Source organism: Paramormyrops kingsleyae, chromosome 14 (genome assembly GCF_048594095.1).
Source record: "Paramormyrops kingsleyae isolate MSU_618 chromosome 14, PKINGS_0.4, whole genome shotgun sequence".
Classification (NCBI taxonomy): Eukaryota; Metazoa; Chordata; class Actinopteri; order Osteoglossiformes; family Mormyridae; genus Paramormyrops; species Paramormyrops kingsleyae.
This window is the reverse complement of record NC_132810.1, coordinates 2,716,090-2,737,035: the sequence shown is the minus strand read 5'-3', so window position 1 is coordinate 2,737,035 and position 20,946 is coordinate 2,716,090. Positions and strand designations below refer to the sequence as shown.

Below are 20,946 nucleotides of genomic sequence, written 5' to 3'. Positions count from 1 at the left end.
TTAATTAGATAGGTCACCTGGGAGGAATTTCAGAAATTCTGGTTTATTGATGTATAAGTCGTGATTTGCTGCCTTTTCTGGTCTGTGGGATTGTAACCTGTACCCTTTTAAGCTGGGGGCCTTGGGGCTGCTTGCAGAGTGGCACATTTGCCAGCGCCCCTCCCTCCTCCCCTAACACGACACAGTCCGTGCTAATTAGTGGTCCCCATGGGAGCCGTCGTTAAGCAGCCCCTAACGAGCTGCGCACGGCTGCGCAGGTCAGTCTAATCAGACAGAAGGGTGAGGAGGAAGCAGGTCAGGCCTTATTAACACCATCAGAGGAGGGGCGGCAGTGCAGGGGGGGTAGGGGGCCGCAGCAGGGCAAGGTCAGCTTGAACGTATTAGCGAGGGCACCGATCGCAGTGCTGCCTCGACGGCAGGCCACGCCCTCCTCGAAACACTGGCTGGCTTATACCAAAGCAGAACATGGGCAGAGACCCCCATCCCTACTGTTTGTCAGTGCGAGAGACTGACATAGCTACACACTGGCAGGGCACTTAGATACAGCTGGCAGAAGAGAGTCATAGCAGAAGAGAGTCATAGCAGAAGAGAGTCATAGCAGAAGAGAGTCATAGGCATCTCTGTCTGTGGAAACAAACAAGCCCAGTTCAGTGATCCATTGTGAAATTTCACCAGAGGGGATCAGGGTAGCAGCGCATGGATACAGCAGCAGGTCCCCTTTAGTAGTGTGACCATGAATCCCCCATTTTCCGGAATAGTCCTTTTTTAGGACCTAAAAATTCCTGAAAAGTCCAGGATCTCACTTTGTTTGTCATGTTTTAATGTTTGTGTTTGCTTTCTAGTATGAAAAAGGAAAATATGGAAACCCAAAGAGATTTAAATCTGCAGCCTATTGGTCAAAGCTGACTAACTTCTGAGTCAGCTGTTATTGTGTAATTAACTGTAATAATCATTCCAATGTTAAGTTCTTATGCACCTGTGTCTCACCCATGTTTGTCTAGATACTTGGCATTGTACAAAGGGTTGGTGCCCAAGATAATGCGACTTGGACCAGGTAATCTTTCTTTGATTTTTATCATTTAGTTACACTGCAATTGTCACCAGTTGTAGCTTTAAGAATAAAATATGGCCTTTCATGCTTTGATACATGGTAAGTGGACATAGTCAGTATGATTCACAATGATCTGTACCAGTGGATCTCAACTCAGTCTACACTTCTGTATGATTCCCTGCCTGCAAACTTGAGCCCAATAATCATTTGCCTAGAAGTCATAATGTTGAAACAGAGCAACATGGGTGTGGCGTGCCGATAATTATTTTTTAAACTGAGCCAACAATTTGTTTTTAGTCTCATAAAAGCTTCTCGGATTAATTGATAGAAGATAAGTATTCAGAAATTATGATCATTCCATCGGACATAAATTTTATAATTCAGAGCAAATTTATTTCCCCAGGATATCAGTTAATATCGTGCTTTAAAGAATCTGCGCCCCCCCGCCCCCCCAATAGCTCCACGTTTGTGAAGTTTATCGCTTCCCCTGCACAGGTGGAGCCGTAATGCTCCTGGTCTATGAACATGTGTCTGGATGGCTGCAAAGAAACTGGTGAAGAAAGGTCCACTCTTCAGGTGACTTCGAGATGTGCACCTCCAGCCTAACTCCACATGACACCAAAACACCATCCCACCACAGAGCCAAACCTGCACCTTCCCAGCATCTCCATGACCTCATCAAACCCCCCCCCCCCCACCCCATCCCACCACAGTGACCGGGATGCACACTTTTTGAAATTGATTTAAAGTCAAAAGTTTAATGGATATTTTTTATTATTTTTTTCTACTTTTATTTTTATTAAACAGAAAACAAGGAGTAGTCATGTGCATTTAATGGATATTTTTAATGTAGTTGCTCTGTGGTAATTGTGCTGAAGAAGACATCATGCGTATCTGTTTGCCCTGTCCAGTTTCCGGCTACATGCTATGACACGTTAATTAGAATGAGAGGGAAGGAAATCTGCATTGAGATTCAAAATGTTTGTGTGCATGTTATACATTTACGGTCACCTGGACATTAAGTGAGTTGCGTTTGGGAGACGACTTCCTTATAGTACATCTATATGCACTAATGATTCCGGATATTTTTACTACCTCCTCTCTGCATTCATGTGAATTCCTTGCCTCATATGACCCTTTCTTTACAATATTTCCCTTTTCAATTCATCCCCTGCTCTTCAGTCACCTTCTGCTAGGATTATACAACAAAGCAAATCTGGACCGCAGCCTTTATCCACCAAAGGAATTGCATAAGACCCATATGCTATTCATTGTAATAGTTCCCTGATTTGCATGCAAACGTGAATGATGCTGATTCTTTTTAATTTTCTAAAAACTTTTTTTAAACAAATGATCCTTTAGAACACGAGCCATATGTTTCCAAATGTAAGGACAGTATCCCTGTATTGCGATGTTTCCCAATCCGTTCCTTGGGGACCCACAGACAGTCCACGTTTTTGATCCCTCCGGTCAGAAGCTTGGAGGGAGCAAAAATGTAGACTGTCTGGCAGGGAGTTTAGAGGGAGCAAAAATGTGGATGTCTGGCAGGGAGTTTGGAGGGAGCAAAAATGTAGACTGTCTGGCAGGGAGTTTAGAGGGAGCAAAAATGTGGATGTCTGGCAGGGCGTTTGGAGGAAGCAAAAACATCCCCAAGGACCCGATTAGGAAACACTGCTATATTGCATCCATCTCCTTTCAGACCAGCCATATGGCACTGTAAGCAATCCACAAGAAAAGCATGTCACATTTTCAGTTTCATGCTTGTGTTGTTATAACAATTAAATATGGAATTATTGTGAGTGACTCGGGTCACTGAATGTGCACGTGCAAAACAAATTGGAGAGAGAGGGCATTAAAATTCATGGGACAGTTAAATTTCAATTATTACTATTATTATGTAATGCCAGGTGGTCATGTGATTGTCGTTTTGGAGTACCTTGATTTTAACGGTGTCAAAATAGGTGTAACCTGAAGAATTACATACATTCAAATCTATTGTATAGGTGACTAAATGGCTTCTGTGAACTTAATGCTGATGATGTGTACATTCCATTCCTGGTTGTCCTACACCACTAAAGTCCACCTGTGGAATAGAGGTTCAGTCTGGTCTTCCATGTTTTTTTTTGTTTTTTTATCAGTGCACTAATTGTTGGTTCTTCTTTCATGTACAAAATTGTATTTTTATAGGCTAAATTCTGACCTTTGAAGTTCATGGAAATTGTAGGCATGTGTTTTACATTGTCTCTGCGGGATGACGTGATACGGTGACAGCGACGGCGAAGCGCTGTGATTAATGTGCACCTAGAATGTGTTTCCGTGTTATTTTATTCACCATCTAACCAACCTGGTTCTGTAGATGGTTCTTTCCCTGCCTCCTCCTCCTTATCTCGCTGCCAGCGTTCGCCGAAATGCCCGTCTGCCATCGAGGAAGCATTAGCCAAAACACAAATGAGCTGTCACTCTCCATTCCACAGGCCTGAGGTGATTTTAAAAGCGCATAGCTGTGTGAGAGTTGAAATAACAATTGGGAGGGAAATGCAAGCGTGCTCATAAGGAACAACGGCTACCCTGCACTTTCACACCTGTGGTCTGCCAGCCTCTACCCAACCCCCCAATTCCCCCCCCCCCCCCCCACCCCACCAAATCATGCAGGCCCACGTACTGGGGGCTTTGGGTCACTGTGTTCACAGCTTGTGTGTTGACAGCTCCTGAAATTCCTTAAAACAGGTTTTTCTCTTCCAGTCTCTGCCCCTCTCTCTCTTTCTCTCTCTGTCTGTCCGTCTCTCTCTCTCTCTCTCTCTCTCTCCTGATCACCCTACCAGGCTTGGCAGCTAGTGGCTGCTTGTTTTACATTTACCCCGTGCTGAGTCTGCCTTCAAGCTGACCATATACCCACAGTTATAATCAGCTAGCTGGCTGCTCTGTCTACCTCTGTCCCCAGGTAAAACCGCCCCTTTCCCAGTGCTGAAAGCTTAAAGACAGGGGCCCACAGACAGAAGGTGTTATAAACAATTAATCTTTCCTCCCTGCCAGAAAAGGTCCCTCTCTGACTTAGAGCGGTGATATATCCAGTCTCCTGCTCCACTAGGGTTAGGGTATCCATGTGTTTTATTCCACACTGTGGTTCTTCCTCTCCTGCAATCCTAGAGGCTGGAGCTCTCTAAAGGTCAAGTGCTCTTATCTAATGCTAATCCAGCAGCATTATGCTCTCTCTGTTCTCATTTCCTGCCCTGTACTCATTCCAGCACGGCTGAAATCTGAGCATTTGTCCTCCTTACTAGCTACTGGTTCTGCATGCCTCTGTAGTATTTATGGTTACAGTTTACTGTTGTCATGCCTGATCAAGAACAATTTTTTTTTTACTTTTTTGGCCTCTGTAACAAGTACCAGTTTTGAAAGAAACTGAGCCACGTAGAGTACTGTAAATGTATCTGTTCATTATAGTGGCATCAGCAAGTTAGTTCCTGCTGTTGTCATTGTTGTGGTCATGTGAGAAATTTTGCCTGCCTGTAAACTACCAACCCATTTCTTTTTCTTCAGCTTTCATTCAGGAAAGGCCAGATGCACGTTCTCATGCGGCATTTTTTTTTTCCTTACCTGTGCGAAACCTCAAGCCTTAAATGGCCAAATAGTGAGTTTGAATTCAGCAGCGCACTGTACGTAACAGGGCAATTCCGAAAAAGATCGTGCTGTTCTGCTCAGTACTGCTGCAGTACAGCCTGTTGTTCTCTGATTGCCAGATAACCATATGACATTGTACTCAGATGAAACTTTCCCATAATTAATTAGAAACAGATTTTTTTTACCAGCAGTTCAAAGATTAGGCTTTTTAGTCGGTGTCCTCACAAGGGTGATTAGCTGAGTTTTTGGGCTGGATGACATTCAAAAAATGTACCATAATGCACCAGATACAAAGTGCCAGGTTATGACACAATACCCAGAATAATAAAAGGAATAGCATTATTTATGTTGAATGTTTCCTTAGTTCAAATGTGTTTGTCAGACTTCTGCTAACAAAGTCTAGTGTAGTTTTATGGATTCACAGAATATTTAATCAAAAAGATTTTAACATACATCAAAACCAAAACAGAGACCGATTTGGCCTAGTTTACTCATTTGTGTATTTAGTATCTACCGGTTTGTAAATGTAAGCTCTTGCTGACTTAAATTACTCTGTGTCTTGCTTTCATTACTAGGGAGCTTAGGCCAAACTATCACCTAACATTTATTAACTTGGTGGGTGGTGTGCGCCGCTGCGGGTTCGGACTCCGCGCCCACGGCCAGAGGGTTGCCAGATCATATCCTGCGGTTTTCACTCTTAGGACCTTGAGCAAGGCCCTTAACCCCAGTTGTACCATGGGACTGGAAGACTCTGCTCTCTGATCCATGCATGTGTGTTGCTTTGGACAAAATTGTCTGCTTAATAAACGCAATGGAATATTCCGTTGGCTTTTGGTGTAAATGTTGCCCTCGCTTCTTCTCGTGGGCTCGTCAGTGCTGACATGAAAGTGTGATTGTCACGGTTGACCTTGTCTGTTCCCCTCAAGACTTTGTATGCATGTCATCCCTGGAGAAAAAAAAAACGTCTGTCAGCAACTGTAAATTTGTCATCATCCAGTGTGACTTAGCCGCAGACCATTTAAGCAGTTTTGCTGTGTGTAGTCTGTAGAAGTGTTCATCGCCTGTGGCAAGGACATGTCTGTCTTGGCATAACAGGATGAGTAATCTTGTTGAACTATGTCAAAGATCAAAGGTCACAGGTGTGTCTCTGTCAGAGCCGAGACTAACACTGGTTTTTGATATGCATTGTTGCCTAAGAAATATTCTGTGGAAATCTAGGGAAATGTAACATTTGTTATTTTGATTGCTGTTTCAAAAAGCATCCCTCTACAGTTTTTTTTTCAGGTCTCTATAATTTTGAACTGAATTGTCCTTGGATGTTGATTTCTGGGTTAAAACCATCCATCACACTTTCAAGGGAGCCACCAGAGAACTTCATCTGCTGAAGACTGTCTGCCTCTTCACCTTTTTTTTGGGTGGGGGCTGGGGTTCCAGGGGCTCTTCCAGTTATTCCCAATATTCAGTGTGTTGTCTGAGGTGAGCCATAGTAACTGGAGGGAAATATTTCCCTAACTAATGTTGGACAGGAGGCCTGCCAAGACATACCTGCCCTCATGGCAGTAATAACTCAGATCTGGATTTAGAGACATGATAGGGGGAGGTCTCTCCTCCAAGCAGGCCTAGCATGTTTGATTTGTGGTAATTCCCTGTATCTTTACTACAATTCAGTTAGTGGTGGGGGCGAGCTATGCGATCCTGAAGCAACGGTCCGTGACCGCTGGCTTTGCTGCGCGTGTTTTCCAAGTCAAATCAGTGTAAGCTGGAACATTTGACACTAGTGCTCAGGATTTGCCAAAGGTAAGTCCTCCATCCACCTCCGCGTTGACTTTCACAAGGTTGCATCTTGGCTTTCACTGTCCAGGTCTTCCATGCAAATGATAGAGGCTGTGTAATTTGTGGGGTGAGCTGCCCGTGGACCTGACCACAGTCCCACGCCGCTGCTGTGTTTGCACAGAGTTAATGTATGTACACACGTGAGGTCACCTCTGCTGGGCGCCCACTGACTTCAAAAGCCACAGTCAAACAAGAAGGCACATGGAATGTGCAGGGGTTTTTTTGTTGCTAAATTCTGCTGTGTTGGCAAATGGCACCATAAGAAGTATTTCTCATCTTTTCCTAATGCCAATTCTACCACCATAATAAATGAGCTCTGATGTTCTACAAAGATTTGGATGTAAAGACTTTGCAGTCTGCATATGCATGTTTTGCTTAGTGTAAACAAGTATTCACTTGTAAAATTGACCAAACCAGGAACGGTGTTTAGCTACTTTTCAAGATGGTACGGCTTTACCGAAGCAGCCCAGCCGCACAACAAACGAACAACCCGGCAAATGTAGTGGCCCAAAACATCCTATGGGGACTGGGCTGTAAATGGCTTAGCATCCAAGTATTTGACGAACAGCAAAGGCTACACAAAGGCTACACAAAAGCTACACAAAAGCTACACAACCTTGGGTTAAAAATAAGGAGCACTGATACATACTGACGCGTTTCGGAGTCTTTATCCTTTTGTTTTTCTTGCTCTTCCTGGAAATTATGACACTTAACCTATTAAACCTTTTTTTTGTCAGGGAAGTGCAAGCAATTATCACAGCACAGCAGAAGAGTACAGACATAAATGGCAAGACTCAGGAACAGTTTAAAAAAATAAATTTGGCAATTTGTATTTATAAACACAGGTACACATGTATTTAAAGCTTTGTCATTAGTCAAGTACAGCGTGAGCTTTGGGAACGGACATATGCAGAGTCTTCCTTTCAAATGTCTTTGCATGCCGTAATCCTGGAAATGAGAGGCTTTGATGTCCATTTTAGGCATTTGGGCATCATAAATATTATAAATTATTGTAAAATGCACTGATTCTATGTGCTCTGTTAGTGGACCCATAGTGAATAAGGATTATTCTCTTTAGTACCTGTTGACAACCCAATTACCCACATTATTAATGGCGCTGATACTCAAAGTTTATTAAAATGGATAGGATGAATAAATGCAACGTTTGACAATTCCCCATCAGCCATCTACAAACAGTTGGTTGTCAAGCATTACTTTAATAAGATACATTCAATTTCATTGTGCAACATTTGGAGCTGTGCAGCTTTACTGCCCTTAATGTAATTTCAGCACAAGAAAACAAAGCTGGTGGTATCGTAATGCCTGTGGAAATGCCACATTGTAACATGAACCGCGCACAAACCTTCTTGCTGCAATTGCACTTTGGTCGACGTACCTTACAGTGGAATAAATAAAAATGAAAAACTTCTCTTGGATAATCTTGGATATATTGAAGAGAAGTTATTAAAAAAAAGTCTTCTGTAAGATTGGTGCTTTTTGATTCAATGTAACAAAGGCCAACATATTCCAATTATCCATAATTATTAACATCCAAAAAGTCTATGATGCAAACTGACATTGTAGTTTAAAAAATGTATTAATTTAGTCTTGTTTAGTAAAAGTGATAGAAAAATGCAAACAAAAGGAAAAAGGTTTCAATTTCACTGTGGCAAAAGTATCGGAATGGCCGTATCTCAGGATGACTGGACTGCAGTGGTCTTAGTCCCACAATGCACTGGGTCCAGTGCCTTAGAAAGGCGCTGAAGTGTCCACTGGCTGAAGAGGCATTTCTCCACTGAAACATCACTCTGTCCAGAAAGTTGCAGAGAGCTGGTTCTGTGGGCTGGGGACCTTGCGGAGCATTTTCAGTAATATAGACGGAGCTGGAAATTGAAACAAGTCTTTGTGTGTGTCTGTATAAATAAGGTGGAACAGGCGATAGTGGAGTGAACCAACTTCCCATCCCTACTGGCCTCCCCCACCGATGCACTTGCAGACGTCCCAGAGCCATACGGCTAGAACGCAGAGGCAGTGACGGGGTGAATAGCGTCACAGGTGCCCAGCATGCTCTTGAAGGCCAGCGGAGTGGTGATGTCACAGCTGTGGGGAGAGAGAGCACTGCCATTGGCCAGCTGCCACGTGGGGCCGGTCACATAGGCCGAGGTGGTGGCGCTGTACCCCATGTAGGGCGACACTTGGGTGGCTGGGTGGTACGCCGGCATGCTGGGAGCCATGACATAGTTGGTCACTGTGGGCAATCCATTCGGCGTCTGTGCAGTGAGGAGGGGAGAGGGAATAGACAGTGAAAGGAAGAAGCAAAAAAAGTTGGGGATGGGGTGGGGGGGAGGGAGGGCAAGAAGGAGAAGGTGTGGTGAGACGGGAAGTGAAAGAAAAGGCAAATAGAGAAAAGGGGGTTGGTGCCGTGTGAGAGACATTGCTGAGATGATGGAACAGGACTTTAACTCACTGCATCATACTGCATCAACACAAACTGCATCAACATAAAAGGAGACTATTGTGGGTGGTCTAAGGTTCTTTGAAAATACGTTCGGGAAACGTAATTCCTTTTGTCCGACTGCTGTAGATTTATCCCACCTGCGCTACTGTCTTTGCCCCGCCCCCTCCATATACCCCCCCCGCCCCCCCACCTCTCCAAAAGTCCATATTAGTGAAACAGTTTTGTGTTTAATCCATTGTTTGCTCTCCAAAGAAACCGTAGGAACAGAGGCCATTCTTTAGTTTCACATCTTTGTTCTGTTGCAAGAAATGCACACACTGTAATTCTCCCCCAGTGCATCATATATTCATATTAAATGTATGATTACTAGCTTTTATTATTTACATATTTAACATTTGCAGTACAATCCACCATTATTTTTGACTGGAGTTGGAAAATTTTGCTTGAGAAACCAGAATATATTGTTCTGTCAAGTCCCGGCCACTTAATTGCGGCTCTTTCAGAATTATAGATGTTGATGTTGAGCTAACCAATAAAATCCCGTTACCATAGAAACACATGATTTCACAAACTACGACTTAAAGTAAATCTGGGGCGCCTCTTTTGTCACATTTTAAAGAGAATTTTACATTTCTGTACAGTGATTTGGCAACATACATTTCTTATTACATAGATTTTAATTTATGTATTAAGGCCAATTTCAAAAATAATGAATCAGCAATGGCACCTAGAATCACAAAATAAGTTTTAATTTGCCTTGTCTATTAAGTAGGCTAAATAATGGGCATATACCTAACATATTCAGGAAACTTATATATATATATATATATATATATATATTGTACTCTACGTTTGGTTTTGGACCAAACAATGAAGTGACCTGCGACTATCGTTTGGGCCCTAATCGTTAGGCCCACTGCATAACAATGAACAGACTGGTATACCCAATGCAGTTGCCAAATTATGTTTTGGTAATTGCAGATTCATTTTATTGTTCAAATTTCCTTATGTTGTGCTAAAAATTAAATAAATATCCTCCGCACAATTTTGATTACAAACAGCGCAATTTTAATTGGATTGAAATGTATTATGACGGTTTTGTTAAGAATACTTCGAAGCGGTAATATTCCCGTCATAATCAGCTCGATATCGATATTTCCCCCTTTTTATTGCACTACGCATTATTGTGCTTGCAGAATAAATGTTAAACTCTACACAACGATATTTAACAATAGTTCTAACCCTATCTAAGACCGGTTTCTTGACTAGATCTACCAATAGGAATTGTTTCATATACAATACAATAAAACTCAATATAAAATGCCTCACGGTAGTTCTTAAGTATACCAAATTACAAAATAATAAGTTTTCAGAAAAACAGTCAGTAGGCTTTCCATGCTGGTTCTATAATTTATATACCCCTATGACGTTATAGACATGATAAATACTTATGTCAGTTTTTCATTTTTGACCAGTATATAAAATATACATTTTCTTAGCCAAAGTACCACATATGCCTTAAACTACAAACACGTTTGTCGTCATTAAAATAAGAACAGATCTACTTAGCTCCTAATTCGGTATAATATGAAAGTCATTACTTTAAAGAAAGCCATTCATAAATCACTTTCTAAATATCTCGACATTGCCATATTAGGGAACCCCGAATTTAGGTTTACCCTGTAGGCCTCTCTGAATATTTACACTTAAGTAAGTGAATCACAACTGCAATGTACAAGGATTGTAACGACAATATAAACTTCAAATACACTTCATTGTGGACTATGAACATTATGAATTTATAACTTGCTTTATAAATCAAGTGATGGGTCGCTCTGCTGTTTTATATAAAATATATACAAACGGGAAAATGTAGAGTGGGCTATTTTACTCTAAGCTTTATTAATATGTAATCATCATAGAATCTTTTATCAAGCAATACTGTTAACGCATCAAATTTTCATATATAAAAAGATCGTATTGTGGGTATTTATGTAGTTATGCACCGCATCTACTCCCTCATTATTAGTCAGTTGTAGTTAATTCAATAGGGAAATGTAAAGAAAAATATCGATTTTGTCTTTTCAATGTTATTTTATCGTCATTCACGCATGCTTTGATTAATAATATAACTTACGTCGTGATAACGTTAGATAGGCCAACTGTTGTCAAGTTAAAGTTCGCTACTTCATGCCATTTTTAATCTAAAAAAATCTAACGTAATAAATGATTTATTTAAACCAAAGAAACAGCAGAGTAATGTAACAGGCGAACAAGTGGCGTATTATGTCCTGAAAGTATAGGAAGCTCATTAAAAGCCTGGGTTAATTGTAAATTGAAAATAAAGATAATAAATCATGGCAGGGTATTATATTCCCAGGGGAGGTGCAATCTAAACGGTCAACAAGGGACACTCAGCTGGCAGCGAATGGAAACAGACCTACTCCGGATTGTCAGTGAAAGTTAGAAGACGGACGGGAATAACACAAAAAAATGTGCTTTTTATTTAATGCACCCACGTTTTACTGCTGCTTCATTTACTGTTGCGGTTTCACATGATACCGAACTAAAGTCACGATAAGCATAAATTCAACATTTTTGTAAATCGTGTTTACCTATATTTAATTTTCGCCTCGAACCTAAAAAAACATCTGCCTCGCTTTATTATCGTTTCTGCAATTTTAGATTAATAACCGTTTACATCATTGTTGTCACTGTTTCCGATGTTAGTAGTATTGTTATTATAGCACTATTTTACTGTTCGTTAAATTCGGATTTACAAATATACTTTTGGCATATCGTTTTATTTAGGTAAGGTATCGATCCTTTGCATTTATAAACGCCATGAAGTGTTAAAAGTACATTTTAAAAATGCTTTACGAACTTTTCGCCATCTTTGTGTACTAAATAACATAGTCCTAATGATGATGATATTTCTTTTTTTTTTTCAATTTACTTTATCCATCTAACCATATTTACACTTTGGCCATTTGGTTACGGGGATTTAATTCACATTCTGTGTAATCTGCTGTAAATCAGGGTGAAGGAGATAAATTCAGGGAACTTCGTAACATGAAGAATACCTCCGATTTTAGTGCGTCGTCTGAGGCCTCATGGTTGCATGAATGCAACACTACAAGTCGTCTTGGTTATGTTCTGCTTTGTCACTCTGAATTTTTTGGACCTACAGGCTATTATCTTTTGAAACTGTAAAAGTTTTTAATCTGTCTACTGTCTATGTATATATACGCATTTCCCTACAATACAAAAGTCAAAGAAACGTGTTTTGTTTTCCACTAATAATATTTATACACTATCAAAAACAGTCATCATAATCCCATTTCTGTTAATTTAATTTTCGATAAACAAACCTATGATTTCAGCCCCACAACTATCAAATATGTGGTTTACCAAGTGCTTATTAGCATATACTCTGCAACAAACAAGTAATTATGATTTTAGTCATATCATCGTTTATATAAACTTAAACGCCGGGTAAAATAAATGGGATATTTCACTGTGTGACAATTTATGTGCCACCATGGAAAGCGTCATCTGCAAAATTAGTAACAAACTAAAATGCTAAAAATGAGCCCAAAACACACGGATGCTTCCTGAAACACAATCGTCCTTATGAAATATCAAATATCCGGTGATATTTATACTGTCATAATAAATATGATAATTATAGACCTTATCTGTGGACTGTAATTGTCTAGCATTATTTATGAAATGCTGTGTCGCCATTTTCCTGCGATCCTTAATTTTTAAATAAAATGTCATTGTAATACGAACGCAGTTATCGAACCTGAAAATCTTACCTTTTTCAAGTGGAGTTCCTGTAGAACGTAACTATCATTGCAAACTCATTTGATAACCAGGCCAAGGGTAATTAAGAATAATTATGTGAAATATTTATTTCAATGTTTCATAGCGCTCCACATTCATTTTTACACACAATATAAGACGATGATCCCCCCGCCCCCTCCCAGCTGATTATCCAGGAAAACGCACGCGTCGTTGACAGTATCATGGTCAATCCGCTATTTCCTCCGTGATTATATCATTAGGTAATGTAATAATTGTAAAACACTTGTATGAGTACAATTTCAACGCGCCCGCATGCGTGTGCACACGCAAATTGATGTCTAATTCAACGTTTCATCGACACCACTAATATAAAACGTATCAAACAGAACTGAGTGCATAACCCAAGAAGCATCACGCAATTCGTATACGTTAATAAAAAAAACAACTTAGAAAGTAAAGATTTGGGGTGCGGTTTGCCCTCGATTAGGGTTAGAGAAATGTACATAAGTGAGAGAAAAATACTGTAAATGCAGAAGTGTTGTCTGTTACCTGTGTGTATTTTGCCTCTGGTTCTAAGTGCGGCTTATCCATGCCATTGACTAGTGCAGAGCTTGCTGGCGGAAAATTATTCCTGTTTATTGCGTTCCATTCTTCTAGTTTGGCACTGGGAAAGGACGGATTGTCACTAACTGGGGGGCAAAAGAGAGACAGGGGAGAGCGAAGTCAGAGAAGGTAAAAACGGAGCACAGTGCTGCCCCAGAGGTAAAGCTCACATCACCGACCCAAGTCCACTCATTTGCCGAACAGTCGACTCCTTTTGCAACTGACTACCTCGTTTCATCTATTTGGCCTTCATTTCAAACAACGAAAGTATGTAAGGAGAGTTACGTTGTTACACAGATCTTCATTCTGCTTTGAATTGATCAATAGTCTATCAACGAACAGCGATAATTAATTTCTAATTAAACACCGCTAATACAACAGCCAAGAGGCGACATTAGAAATGCACTGGGTCCTCGTTCAGATATTTGCAAAATTAATATTGAAATATCGCATTTTAATAGTAAATGATGTTCTTAGCAGTTATTTATAATGTCTGAGCACATAAGTGCAAAATAATGTATTACCAATCAATATATCCATATATATTTATATTCGCTTTAATCTCGCAATCAATTCATCAGAGCTAATAGTACGTTGTCTAATAATTCAGCAGGTGTATCTGTTCGTTCGTCAAGTAGAACTTATCTTTTTATCGTTAAACTGCCTGGTAACATAGATATACAATTATCAAATTGAACTTAAATGTATTCTTAAAGTTCGTACAACTTAATAACTAGACATCTGGTTGAAAAGCATCAAAATCAGGCGTGGATTTTAAAAATTCAATTTAAGTGCGTTACCCAGCCATATTCTTTCTAAGTCAAGATAAATTTTCTGAACCCATTCACCTCGTGCCTTTTTACTTCCATAAGTCAATAATGTAAAATGTCTCGCCTATCACTAATAACGCGAACCAGAAGGCATGATACAATTCTGACAAAAACAATGTACAAAAACACGGCCTCGCTAATAGAGGTATATGACGATTCAAGGTGATTTTGGTAACATGGCCTATTCGCAATTGCGTGTCCCGTGGAAGGAAAACGAGTGTAATAACACGCAACAGGCCTACTGGAAATTAAGTCGACTACCAAGTCAGCTGTTTCGAAATTTAGTGCGTCTCTTAATTTTAAATCTCTATGTAGGCCTACATATAGATTGCTTGCTAAATCTTCCCAGCACGTTTTCCAGTTACCTTCGAATCTTTAAACTATTGTTTTTAAATCGCTTTCGATTATAACTTAAATGAAAAGCTTCTTTATTCCAGAATAATAGTCCAAAATTTAAAAGATAACACGGCCCTAGCCGGAGAAACAATCGCGGTGCGAAAGGGCCTCAAGTCAGTGTGACTACGTCATACTTCATTCGGGCTTTCAAAACCTTCCACAAACATCTGCTAATAATTTGGATATTCATAAATAGTTTATAAAGGTGCTCCTCAAGTACACATTCCTTTCATGTATTTTATGTTATTTTCGAATATATGCACTGCTATTGAATAGAAGAAAAATCTCTACTTTTTAAATTAGCCGAAGTAAACTGTAACGTGGAACACCAGGGACCTTCAAAGGCCTCGTAAGAGGCGTGTTTCGACACGGCAGCGTAAACACTAGTGTCAACACACGGCTCACTTCAGTCAGAAACATTCTAATCACTTTAATAAAGTCACATCGATATCCTTTTAATTTTAAAACGTAAGATCAAATTGTAGAGCATGACTAATAGGCCTATGTCTATTTTGTTATAACAAAATAGTGTTCATGTTAGGAAAAACGGGTTGAACGGAATATTTTAACATACAAGCAATAAGACAAATTATATTATAAAAGAGTATACATTCTGACAGCGTACTAGTCAAAACTTGATGTTTGCGTCATAGCAATCTGAGGAGGGATTCTGCTAGGGCACGTGGAAGTGTAGCTGTGAAAAATGGCAGCTTTGATCATTTTGGATTTTCAGTCCATCTCCCCTCCGCTGCGCTTTCCCTTCGTTATCCTGCTAATATTCAACATCCGCTCTTTAATTATAACTGCAGCCCTAAACCATCTGTTCCAGTGTAGCTGTTTGAACTACAGTCATGTTATTCTATCACCCAGCTACGAAAAACACGCATATAAAACATGAAACATTAATCTTGACAATTTGTTCCAATAAGGATTATAACAATTACTTGTCATACTAGTATCAGATTGTAACTGACATGATGACACGAAAATTGTCATTTGTTATAGTTTAATTTACATCATATAAACGTATAAGTCGTTATTTTATGTTTCAACATTCTCTCTGTTGCCAGGATTTTATTCTTAGCAAGCCACTCCATTATTAATAAATAATTCATAATTTAGCCTGCTATGAATTATATGTATAACAGTTTGATACTGGTACCATCACTAACAGCTAAACGATTGCGCGGTATAAATAAAAAGTAAACACACATCATCATGCACACAAGGTTAACATAGCACCCCAAATACGATGTTGCGCATCTGTTAATGAATCGCTTTAACTTAATGAGAGTGAAACGCTGAGATCGACTTTGCATTCAGATGAAATTCGACGAGGTAGGTTGCTTACTTTGTTGTTCTGTTATTGATCGAATGCCCAGTATATCGGTGACAGAGTGCGACGACGGCCATATCCTGTGCATTGCCATGTGTCCGGGAAGGGTAGGCATGCCAGGCGGGGTAGGCACTTTACCCGCAGTGGCCGCGATGGGAGTCGGGTAGGGGTAAATGTGGTTGTACGGGGGCGTAGGCTGAGCTGCGGGGTGAGACGCTTGTTTGATCGACTCGTACTGGTTTTGTTGCGACAGATTTCCGATCTTGTTGCGAAGAATCCGACTAATAGAACTGACGGAGGGTAAATTGAATTTGTCACACACACCGTCGGCCAAAAGTCTATCTCTGATCTCCCAAGCGAAAATACCAGGGTCCCTTTGCTTGTAGGTCCGTATGTGTTTGACAACAGTAGGAGTTGTGACTCGCGGCTTGCTGCCTCCAATGGCCCCCGGGAGTATGGAGCCGGTTTCGTTGTACCGGGCCAGAATCTTGCTGACACAACCATGGGATACACGGAGTTGTCTGCTGATGTCGCAAGGCCTGATGCCTAACTGGGCCAGTTCAACAATCCTGAGCCGGATGGCGTTGGGAAGCGGTCTGCCATTGACAAAAACACCGCCGAGCTGATTCACCTCGCCAAAGGCAGGCTCTGTTGTGGACATGAACACAAAACAAACACCATCACAAAAAGCGGTGGGAAACGACTCAATGTGTTACTAATTACGGTTCGACCTATCGATGATGATAGCAAACCGTGTGAAATACGAATGTGGAATGATTCTTAACTAAATTAAGAACTAGTTTAACATTTTTAAAATATTATTTCAGTGTGCTGATTTAAATTTGGATGTATCTATTATATAAAAGTGCATTTAAAAATAACAGTTAAATTTGAACCTTATGTATAGAGCTTATTCACAGATATAAAAATGATGACCTAAACATAAATTTATGCTGTTTTTAAAGTAATATATTGCAAAATAGCTAAAACTCAAATATATATTCTATTCTACAGAGGTGTGCACGCAACCAAACCTTCACCATTCTTAATCTGTCTTGATCAAGACTTCGCTTGAGCAAGCACGTTAGTTCAAACGAGCACATATATTCGCCACTCGCATTCAATTTTGGCAGTGAGTTTACTTACCCATTGCGTTTATTCCACCAGTGACAACAAAAAATATCTAAATTACGCCTTCTGTCAGGTTTGCGTCTAGTTATACCTTTTCTGCAAACTCTTCTCGAAGAGCAAGGAAAGTTACTGTTTCGGTTTGGCAGTAATAACGATAGTGGCAAGAGGGTAAATTTGCGTTCTGTTTCCTCATGGCAAGGAGGACTGGCTTACATTTCTATCCAGTAATACTATGGGCTGGACTTACAAAACGTTTTTCTTCACTAAGGAAACGATCACCAATTGGGTTTAGGTTCCCTCTTGAAATGCGTTTCGATTGGCCAGTGGAATCGAAATGACAAACAGTCCCTGTGGCAAGAGGTTTTCTTTTCTCATTTGTACAAGAGGCAAGATTAGTAGTATTTAGATATATATAAAAAAAAACATTTCACAGCATAGGAATGGTAAGTTCATGCAGAGGTAAACGGTAATGCTTAATCGACAGAATTTTAGTCTCGCATCAATTCGAATAAATCAATTAGAATTGATAAGTACAACTGTAATAATGTATCATTTCAAATGACTGAGGTGTACGTTGTAATATGTTTTATAATGTTTACACTTTGCTTATTTGATGCATTAAAATAAAATACATTTATAATAATGCCTGTTTCGTTCATTTCATGGAATGCATGAAATTTAAATTTAAAATGTTTTGGGGTGCAAAATAATTTTTTTCCCGGTTATTTAATTTTCAAACGATCGTTCAATGGGCCTCATATTACAACGTAATTCATATTGATTTATTTAATCAATAATGCTACCTGTAATATTTATGTGGTAGATCTGATAGAAATTCAACCTTTCAAACTCAGAATCACTTTCAATAATTTGCAGATGTATACAAGTTCTATTTTACATAAAACGTGACTGAAACAAGTGTTTCCCTTTTGGAAGGGCATTTTATTATCCTGACGCAAAATATGTTGATATTAGCTTTGCTGTGCACACAATAATCTAAATTAATGTTATTAACTAACACCCTGCCGATATCTGATGCCAGTTACAGCTTATTTATTTTTTATAATGCAGTGATGATTTCACGGTTTATTTTCAATACTTTTTTCCTTAAAATATATTAAGTATTAAAAATGAGCAATTTATTGTGTTTCTGGTGGTTTAAATTGTTGACATAATTTTATTCATTCAAATAAATCGGTATAAATTGTCGTGTCACCGACGTTCAGCTTTCTTGTTTGCACTTGTTTGAAATCTATCCTGCTATATTTAACTTCCTTTCATTGCGTTTCAATCGTCTGTTCACCTTCTCCCCTGGCAGAGATATAAGATAATGTAATGGTGAACCGGTTTTGCCCTACCATATTTAAAAAAAACGCATTGAAGCATCTGGATGTATTGAAGCATCTGAAGAGTTTACCTTCCTTTCTTTTAAAGAAGCTTTCTTTTCGTTGGATTTTGCGTAATACAATATTTAGGGCCATGTTTCCTTTCCATGGCTATTATATAAAATTTAATTTTGCCGTGCGTCTATTCATACTCTAAACTATATAAGTGGTGGTCTTATTTGACCTGAGAAATGACCTAAAATGTATCTCTTCCTTACATGGTTTGTTTTTCGAGTTTTGGTGAAATTCCCTTTTCCAGGCTCGATCTCCCTTGAGTCTCCCGGCTGTGCGTGCGGAGTGTTTCCAATGAGGTGCGCGTGAAGACTGAAATAACAGAGGTCACGTCCAGGAGACCAGGGGTCTTCACACTGTGTTTCTAAACAAATGTAGTTTCTTTGCCCCCGATCCTTCCGCAGCCCCAATTTATCTTCTCACTTCGTTTTTCGCCCTTGGTGGCCACAGTGTTGCGTAACGCGGCCTTTCCGATTCCCCGAATCAGACAGTAAGAGATCCTGTGTCCGCTAAGATCAGGTGCAGATGCTATAAGGGTCTTATTATTTAACAGAGAATGCTACTACTGAAATTACACTATTTATAATTTAAATGTTAAACGAATGAGCAGTTCTTAACTTAATCTTCATGGCTTGCTGTTATCTAAAATCACATTTAATGTAACGCATTTAAGTTATTTCAAGTCATTTTTTGTTCATCATTTACTTATTATTTACTTATTTATTTCTGGATCTCCAAGAATAGCCTCAATGAGAGCACATTTTTAGCATGCTAGACGTTTTAACGATAAAAACAAGTAGGCTAATGTAGCGTGGACAAAACGTTATGGATGTGAACTATGCGTGTTTTATTTGCATGTATCCAGGCGCTGTTCCTGGCGACGAGGACGTTACCTCTCAAGCACGGAGTAAGCTGCGCGCGCCAAGGTCAGCGTCCAGCCAGCTGGGACCAGGAGGCGCCCCTGGGTGCCGCGCCGATGAGATCAGGTAGGGGTCAGGGGACATGCGCTGTTTGTCTCATGTAACGTGTCAGATTTTATTTATTGTTGCATTCTGCCCTTTTTTGATACAATTTTTACCAATTCCACCTCTCTTCAAAAACCTATACATGTTAATTATACCTTATAATCCATTTAATTGTAAACGCAAAATTGAACAGTATTTGATTACTGTTTACTTGTCACTTTAATTAACCCTATGCCCCTATGCATGCATATACACGACTGCCTGTTACCTTCAGATGGTCTATTGCAATTGTACTAAGGAATTTCCATTCTTAATTTTAAGTAAACTAATCATGGATTCTAGAGACGTCTATTTTGAACTGTGTTGTAATATTGACTTTAATGTGCAAGCAGTCGAAGTAACTATGGTACCATCGACGTTATTTCAGATTTTGTTCCCTCCTTTCAATTCCATGTAATCCCTAAGATTTTAATTGCACTTGATCCTGTGGACTCAGAATGCAGCATAAACTCGTTTAAAGTATATATGCTTTTCCACTCTATGAGCTACAGTCACGATATCCTTATACTTCATATTAAGTTTTTGTGTAGGAACACTTGATTTTTCCAAAACTCTCCAAACAACAAATGCTTCTAGTCCTGAAACACACCAATAAGTGATTACTGAAATATAGTTTGATCATACAAAATGAAATCCTTTCTGAACTCTCTATGAAGTCAGTATCCCATTTAAATATATAATGATTAAGTCTTTTAAATTCAAGTATTTAAATTCGGTGGCATCCCAACACAGTTAGGAAAAAAACAACATGTATTTTGGATTTTTTTCCACTTCATTCCTTTCAAAAAGTAACAATACATTTAGCCTCATTGTATTTTTTTATTTAAAAATATTTTATTTGTCAAAAAGGTGTTCCCAACCACTATTTGCGTCTAAGATATTAATTTGTTACAGTATGCATACAGCATGATTATCCTTGTAATCTATCCGCATAACTTGTAAAACTCTACAATCTGTGTACGCATAAGTTTTAAAACTGTACAGTATGATTTGATGTCTTAAGAAAAAATAAGATTCTCCGATCATTCATACCTGGAATTATAAACGCAGTCGTTGAATAAATGAATTAATATACCAGCTTCTTTTCTTGTTGTTTTCTTCGTTTTTTTCTTGAACCGCGTTGATTGTAAATCAGTGTAAACGCCAAAAATATATAGTAATTGGAATCAGTTTGTAACAATAAGAAAAAAACAGCACCGAATCATTGTTCTTTTGTAGGTTTCGTTTGAAGTAGAGCATGAATGATGATTATTATTATAATAAAAAATGATCACTGCGGTGATAATCATCAATCCATCATCTATCCTCCAACCGCCTGTCCCGGTTAGGGTTTGGGACTGCCAGGGGCCTATCCCAGGCAGCACGTGGCACAAGGCAGGAGAACACATATACTTATTTAATATTGTCATACCAATGAGATCATAAAACTGATAAATATTTGGGGAAAAGGAAAAT

At 39.3% G+C, this 20,946-nt stretch overlaps 2 protein-coding genes across 6 annotated transcripts in view; one reads left to right on the top strand and one right to left on the bottom strand.

The window, feature by feature from the left end:
• The window catches only part of slc25a21 (solute carrier family 25 member 21), a 117,070-nt gene extending 96,714 nt beyond the window's left edge, over window positions 1-20,356 (top strand). For 4 of the 5 annotated variants that reach the window (XM_023827450.2, XM_023827448.2, XM_072699060.1 and 1 more), the window contains exons 10-11: window positions 1,002-1,054; window positions 1,547-3,152. In XM_023827450.2, the coding sequence (XP_023683218.1) occupies window positions 1,002-1,054; window positions 1,547-1,608 (115 nt within the window). In that variant the 3' untranslated portion in view covers window positions 1,609-3,152. Of the gene's footprint in view, window positions 1-1,001; window positions 1,055-1,546; window positions 3,153-19,331 lie in introns of those variants that run through there. The other variant, XM_023827449.2, reaches the window with a different exon arrangement.
• Window positions 7,155-17,399, bottom strand: pax9 (paired box 9). The gene is made up of 4 exons (XM_023827446.2): window positions 17,085-17,399; window positions 15,954-16,586; window positions 13,323-13,462; window positions 7,155-8,775 (listed from the first exon to the last, which is right to left on the bottom strand). Exons 1-4 carry the CDS (start codon window positions 17,086-17,088, stop codon window positions 8,521-8,523), a joined length of 1,032 nt encoding a protein of 343 aa, XP_023683214.1. The 5' UTR covers window positions 17,089-17,399; the 3' UTR covers window positions 7,155-8,520.
• Window positions 20,357-20,946: the final 590 nt, after the last annotated feature.